Raw genomic sequence first — 8,181 nt, forward strand, 5'->3', positions numbered from 1 at the left:
AGTAAGGAAATAAATGAATATTTATACAAAAGTTTAGTGTGTATTTCTTTGCTTATAATATCTGACTTCTTAGCACAACAGAAGCAACTTCGTCATTAGAGAGGTTTTTAATAGTTCTCTGGAAGATCCATATTGTTTTAAGAAAAAGTGGGTTGACGAAGCTATAAAAAATATTTTCTTACAATTGCTTTTGTATAACAAGACACAGCATCGTCGTATTTGCGAGCCGCAAAGAATCTGTTGCCCTGATCTTTCAATTCCAAAGCACTCATTGTTACATGATCATTTCCACAGTGGCGTACTTTCTCGAAGTATCTTCCTTGTTTCTCAGGTGTTTGCTTCCTTAGTCTAAAGTAATGGGTTCCCTAACAAAAATCGCGTGAATGATTGACACAGCAGAACTGTGAATGAAATAAGGATAAGAACCAAAGTAGTTCGGATATGTTGTTTAAAAGCCTATCTCAAACCAGAATCCTACCTCATAAACTTCACAAGGAAGTTATTTATAGTTTTATTTCATTAGATTTGAGTATCAGATTATACGACAATACAATAGACATCAGTAGATATATATTATACATCCGACATAACTCAGCCGAGAAGGAAGTTATTTAAGAGTTGTATCTCATCATATATTATTTAATTATCAAATTATAAGTAGCAGAAAGGGTGAAGAAATTTTGCTGAAACGTCGTTTTCGAAAAAAAAAAGCTTCCAACAAAAATGAAAAATATAAGGTCAATAACGCCAAACCGAAGCCTCTAACCAAAACCGAAAGTTTCTCTAATTGGGTTAGTTTATTTTGTTACTTTACCTTTGTCGTTGTTGTTTTTTAAAATGTGTGCGTTCCTGTACCCGCCGGACGTTTCATTGAGATCGCACCCTCTCTGTTGCTGTAATGTGTGGGTAATTAAATCATTATTATATCAGTCTCTCAACCAAATATTTTATAAAGATTTATACGATATCGTGATCGAGGATCATCTAAATTTGTTGTTATAAATCCGTGTGGGGTAGATTGTACTTTTGAATTATTTTAAAAAAAATCAATCATGTCCTTGTCCCCACTACACCAAGTCTGACAAATATTTCGCAGAGTATGTGTATCGACTCCATTAAACACAACTAAAATATTACAAGTATCTCTGATCACTTTAGGTATTTGTGTATATCACTGAATAACATATATAACATCTGTATTTTTATGTCTTCCTCGAGAAAATATCCGAACTGGATTTGATTGTTTGTCCAGCATCACATCATCGTTTACTACGAGATTATTAATAAATCAATCGACGTCATCCACAGATGGGGCTTCATTATTATCGGTGATAAAATTAATAATATCATTACCATCTTCGTCCAACAATTTTGCAGTTTCATTAAATATTTTAACCACATCCCATTATCTCTGATCATCAACTGACGCAGCTACTAAATATGAATTATCCCACTTGAGCCGTATCATTATCAACTTAAGCAGTAATCGTGTTTTACCGGATGGACATATTATTATCATTCTGGTGGAATTCGATAATGCTGAAGAATGTTTTACTGGTTATTGCGTTCGTGTCGCTGTGAAATCAATGACATTCATGTTGTACTAATATAAAAATATGGATTTATATTGTGTTCGATGCCAAAGCATCCACCCCCATCAGTGGATTTACAACAACAATAACAGAAAATGAAAAGCGTGCACTTACAGGCGAATGTGTAAAATGTGGCACAATATATATATATATATATATATATATATATATATATATATATATATATATATATATATATATATATATATATATAATTTATTTCGTCTTGTATGAAAACAGGTGGTGATATCGTTGCTTCATTAGGAAAATGACTAGGAATTCAGTGGGCTAAATACCCAGGAGAAACATATCTTCCTGAATATAATTACTGTGGTCCTGGAACTTGACTTGATATCCGACTTGATGAGCGAGATCAACCAAGATATGGAGAGTATACAGTAAGTACAATTGATCAGGCTTGTCACGTCCATGATGTAGCATATAAAAATAAGGATTTACAACAACGACATATTGCAGATGTGAAGTTGATTCATTCGTTAAATTCCATAAAAAAATAAATCTTTCTGAGATTCATTATCTAATTGGTTGGTGAGATCTGCGATCAAAGGTAACTAGTATATGAAGCCGGTAATTAATCAACCGATAATTAAAATAATAGAATCGATTTATTATAGCCAAAGAGGATATTGGATGGGTAGAGCAGCGATTAGTAAACTCGCTGATGCGTCATATGTTACACGTTCTGCTGCTGCAAATTGGTTAGCACGACAGGCAGTATGGAAAATTTATTTACCACCATCTAAACAAATTCAGCGTCACATTTTGATGTCAGCACTCTTAATGAAGTTCATCAAGCAGATATTTTATTTTTAGCACACGATATTATTAATATTGGTAGACGTCAATCACGTACATACAAATGCGCGTTCACCGTCGTTGACGTTGCAAGTAGGGATAAAGAAGCAGAACCACAATCAACTAAAACAGCAGCTGAAGTTGTATCTGCTTTTGAACGATGGCCCTTGCTATGGCCACAGTTACTACAGGTTGATCCTGGTAAAGAATTTCTTGGTTCAGCATCATCTCTGATGAAAAAGCAAAATGTCACAATTAGACGAGGACATACTGCAATTCATCGTGAGCAGACAGTTGTTGAACGATTTAATTGAACACTAGCTGAGCGATTATTTGGATATCAACATGCTAAGGAAATAATTCAGAAATATTTCAGATCTTGCTAATGGGTTGCAAGAATGCCAAGTGCGATAGCTGCGTTAAATAATGAAATTACTCGTGCGATTTCTATGAAACCAATTAATGCAATTACAAAAACACCCCAAAAACAACAAAAAACAAAACAAAAAACAAACATATACCAATACAATGACATGACTTTTCAAAACAACCAGTATCAGGTAATGTGACTGTAAGATATTTATATGAAACTGGTGAACCTGAAGGTGGCTAAAAAAAGAGCGACTGATTCTATCTGGAGTGTGACGAAACATAACATTTCCAGCGTGGTTAGATCTACGGGGAGACCTGCAATCTACAGATTAGATTGAACTGCTCCTCAACGTGGATTTGTACGCGAGCTATCGAGATATTCTTCTAAATCGAAACAATGCGAGATAAACTAAGCTAGACCATTCGATACGATCATCGACGAACCAAATATTTGTATCAAAGATGGTTAATCCTTGTGATGAAGAATTGTTATTGCGTATCCTAGCATAATTGGAGTTTTGGCCATCGTTTACGTGCGCTCAAGAAAACTGACATGAACTAAAACACTATCATTTAATGCAAGATTTGGTGTCTCTGACGATCCGGGTATAACAACCTCAATATTTTGTCGTCGCGATCTGCTGGTCGATCACACAATGGTACCGGTAGATTTGAAATCTTTTCTTTATCTAACATAAATAATTGTTGTTAAGTGTATCACGAATTATCTTTCTACTTGCAACTATCAAAACAGTTGGTCTCCATAAATTCCAAAAATTGTTAAAAGGAGTTTCTAAAAATATTTCAGGCATTATTTCACACTGAACTTTACTCGGTTGTAATCTGATTAATTTCTTAATCTCTCTTAATTCTGGATCAAGCGCTCTATGATCATCAGTTATTTCTTGATAATAATCCACAAGTATTTTAGCAGCCATTTATGTGGAGACAATCCAACAAAAGGTTGTGGTTGACCATGATCGCCACACATTATCACAGCAGTATTTTGTTGTCAATAACCAATCAAGAAATATTTTTAACGTTTCCAATGAAACGGTGCATATATCATCCCAAGCAATGATCCTTGGAATATATTTCCCGCCCATTCGTTCATGAGTCCATGTATCTTCTTCCATAGAAAGAATTTGTGATAAGTACATGATTTAATATTTCTTATTTCATTTCTCTTGTGAGTCAGTGTGAAGGTGTTAATAAAAAATAATTCAGTTACACTAGTTGTTTTACCAGAACTTCTAGGCCCATTAAGATAGGCAGTCTTATGTCTAGCAAAAGGATCATATACCGATGGCGCTGATGACAATATTGACATTTGATAATTTTTGTAATAAATATCTTTGATTTCAACGTCGGCGGATTCAAAATAATTAAGTATATTTCCTTGTTTTATTCTCCATTCACCCCATGATGCATTAGTGCCGATATGTAGTTAATCGAGTAATCCTGTTTTTTTATTATTGATATAAAATGAATCGGTAGCGACTCTAACGGCAAACTCAGAAACTCTATTTATCATTGATTATAAATTTATCGAAACATACGCTAGCATTGAAGATCTTAAATGATTAAGCTGTGATGTCTCACCAACAATATAACTCACAATTGTACCTAATTTAGTTCCATTTGGCAAGAAAACTGTTTCTCGACTTATAAATATGTTTTTATTCGTTGTATCAGCAATTATAAAATCGTGTTCAGCATCATCTATAATTAATCTTATACAATGTCGTTTATGATCATATGATCCTCCTTAAGTGAATTTATCGAACATTTTTGTGCCAAGATCTTTTGCGATTTTATTCTTTAAAAAAAGTTATATCAGGATTTTTATTTTCAGAATATTTCTTTTGTTGTGGTAACCAAACTTCTTTCTGCGAACTATATGATATAATTGCTTCACTTACAACCAACAGTATCAGTATTTTTACATCGAGCATATATGGTAATAATGTTGGCGCCAACATTTTTTCTGACAAAATGTTTGCCAAACCGAACATAACACATCGGAGGAAGATCTAAGGCAAACTTAAATTATTCGATACAAGCAAATCCAGTAAGATCGAAATCTGGTAAAAGTCTATTTATCGATACTCTGGTCATCTCGTGTGTTGCATTTCCAAATCGCTCAAAATATTTAGAGCACTCTCCCATTCCAAGAAAACTTCCTGGATAACATGCAACAATATCAGCCGAGATAACATCATTATAATCATGTTTAATATTCCAAATCCACCGTGTCCGTATTCGACACAGCTCGATATTATATCATAGATAAAATCAAATCGAGCTGCTTTCCAAGAATTTCTCTCTGTAACAAAATGATTCGCAACTGACGGAACGGTAAAACAATTTCTCAGTAGTTTTTCAGTATCATCGGTATATTTAAATGACTGTGAGAGATATCTGGTCGCCTTTTATAGTCATGAATATGCCCACGCATAATATTCCAGAAATGGTGACAATTTCCAGTATAACTCAAAATTGTTTTGTGGAACATTCTGAAACATTCGCCAACGCAAAATGACGGGGATTTCCAGACGGTGTTTACATAATAACTCAGTCACATGATTTTATGGAATATTCTGCTTGGTGGTATTCAGGTCTATAAAAGACGGCCAGAATTCTCCATTTCAGTCAGTCTGAAAGTGCATTCGGGAGTGAACAGAGGTAAGTGAAATATTTATTTAGCAATCTAGAGGATGTGCTCGCGTTATACTAGACAAGTGTATTATATCGTCTTGGTTGAGGAATATATTTTAAATATGTATTTATAATATAATGAACTACGAAAATATTAACGCTAATATTTCTACAATTAAAACATTTAAACATGAAAATATACAAATAGATTAACTAAACACTGAAAAAATTAATTGCGATTTTGAATCACTGAAATAGAGTAAATTTGAAGATAGATGTACAATACCAGCAGAATTATAGAATCATTAAGCTCATTCAGCAAGCTATGTTCCAATTATTGGCGACAGCGAAAGATATAGAAGTTGAGAAATTCGCATCTCTCTCACGCGAAATTGAAAAAGTTACATTAGAATTAGCTAATGAATTCGAAACAAAACAAAATTATTAACACACGTCTGAGGCAACTGAGAAAGATTATGTCTGATCGCGAAAATCAAAGTGTCAGTAATTGTGAAAGTGAAGGTTATGGTAGCGATCATTTCAACTTTGTCTGGTGTAACGGACTGTGAAAAGATTTATTTCTCTTAATATTTATTGTTAATCAGATTTATTTCTGATAATAATAATACGTTTTTCGGTTAATATTTATCCTGATTCAGATTTATTTCTGATAATAATATTAATTTATTTTTATTTCTGATAATATTCATCCTGATTTAGATTAATTTCTCATATTATGTATTCTCATTCAGATATTTTTCTGATAATAATTTCTTTTTATTTCTGATAGTACTTATCCTGATTCAGATTTATTTCTGATAATATTTATTCTAATTCTCAAAATAATATTTTTTATTCTGATGATAATATTTATCTTGATAATATTTTTTAATTCTGATAATATTTTTTAAAAATTCTGATAATGATTTTTATTCTTATAATCATATTTATCCTGATAATATTTTGTTAATTGTGATAATTATAATATTTATTATTGATGCTGATTTTCTTTCAAAAATCTGAGATTCTGATAAAAAGTTATCGTTATTTTTCATTGATTTTAGTCGATTTGTTAGTAGAAAATCCATCAAATTACTGATTTTCGAAGGGTCAAACCACAAGCAGTTCTCAAAGTTATCTTAGGATCTATTTATAATTTTGTTTATTTTGTTAATTTTTTTAGTGGAAATTTAATCTGAATCAGATAAAAATTGTTTTACTTCGGACTATGTTTCATGAGAATTTATCAAGAGCTCTTCAAAGTCAATTAGAAAAGCGCGTGAGGTTTGACCCTTCGAAAATCGGTAATTTATCGGATTTGCAAAGATCATTCAACAACAACAACAACAATAATAATAATAATAATAATGTTATTATTATTATTATTATTATTATTATTATTATTTATTCTGATAATATTTATTTTGATTCTGACAATAATATTTTGTTTTTCTGATAATAATACTTTTTTCGTAATTTTCTGTTTTCGATAAAATTTTTATTATTTTAAGCGACATTCACCCCATCAATTTGATGAACTTGTTTCATAATCTGAAAAATTATGGGTAATATTCCCATTAATTTCATGAAATTGTTTTATAATTTCAAATAATATTAATAACGATAAAAAATCAATAATACATTTATTGAACATAACATTGTTAATGAAACTACTATCCTGAAAAATTATGGACAATATACCCATCAATTGGATGAAATTCTTTGAAAAGCACTTAAAATAGATTCTGTTATAATCTATTTATTTCTTTTTTGACAAAGTCAAGGATGATATAATTTTTATGTAATTTTTTTTCTTCTTCTGTTTTCGATGAGATTTTTATTATTTTGAGTATTATTGTACCTAATCAATCATAAAATCTGAATGATTTTCATAATTTCGAATACATTAACCCCATTAGATTATAAAATCTAACTCATTTTTGTTATTTTAATTATTATTTATCTGAAATCTAAAGGAGAAGCAGTAAAAGAAATTCTGTTATAATATATTTTGTTTCCCCTGATTATGAACCATGATTGATTTATTCTGTTAACCAAGGAACTGTCCGGACTGGTCAGTAAGTTTGAAATGTATGCTTGATAATAGTGGATTATGACATCGCAAATATACCCGATTAATTGGTTCCTGTACAATCAAATATCCAGAAGGTACTTGAGGCGTAAATGTGTATAAAATATCTCCTTGCTCAGCCCGACTAGATCTTCTAAAATCGATTTGATAGCTGCAATCAGTTGCATTACATGCAAGATTGACTGCCGTCGTTGATTTTATAACAATTCCTGATGAAATATCTCGGCCGCCATCGTACGGATCATTGTTATGTTTGAGAATATTTGCTGGCGAGTTTATCTTTTTCCATGACTCAACAATTTTTTGAAAATATTCATTGATAATATCATTAACACGTATTTTTAGTACGCCAGTTTCAAATTCTGGTATACAAAATTCAGTAACTCTGCTTAAGCTATTTTATAATGATTAGGAAATAGTTGCTTAAAATATATTATTTCCCCACTCATCGCTAACAGAATAAAACTATCATTTATATGCTTAATAATAATTCGATTAGCGTATTCAAGGTCTGATACAATTTGTTTTAAATGTATTGTTTCTATGATTTTCCTTTATGGATCATTATTAGGATACTCTAAAATATAAATTTTTAAATAATTATAAAAATGTCGTGGACATAGTTAAATATTCATCTTTAATTTTATTTCC

The 8,181-nt window shown here is 31.3% G+C and overlaps 1 protein-coding gene across 1 annotated transcript in view; it reads right to left on the bottom strand.

Moving 5' to 3' along the window:
• Positions 1-341, bottom strand: part of LOC149803506 (E3 ubiquitin-protein ligase CHIP-like) — a 32,248-nt gene extending 31,907 nt beyond the window's left edge. The window contains exon 1 of the mRNA XM_089953239.1: positions 183-341. Coding sequence (XP_089809365.1) covers positions 183-272 — 90 coding nt within the window. The 5' untranslated portion in view covers positions 273-341. The remainder of the gene's footprint in view (positions 1-182) is intronic.
• Positions 342-8,181: the final 7,840 nt, after the last annotated feature.

The sequence above is a fragment of the Sinohyriopsis cumingii genome, chromosome 3, assembly GCF_028554795.1.
Source record: "Sinohyriopsis cumingii isolate HCF-2022 chromosome 3, ASM2855479v2, whole genome shotgun sequence".
Taxonomy (NCBI): domain Eukaryota; kingdom Metazoa; phylum Mollusca; class Bivalvia; order Unionida; family Unionidae; genus Sinohyriopsis; species Sinohyriopsis cumingii.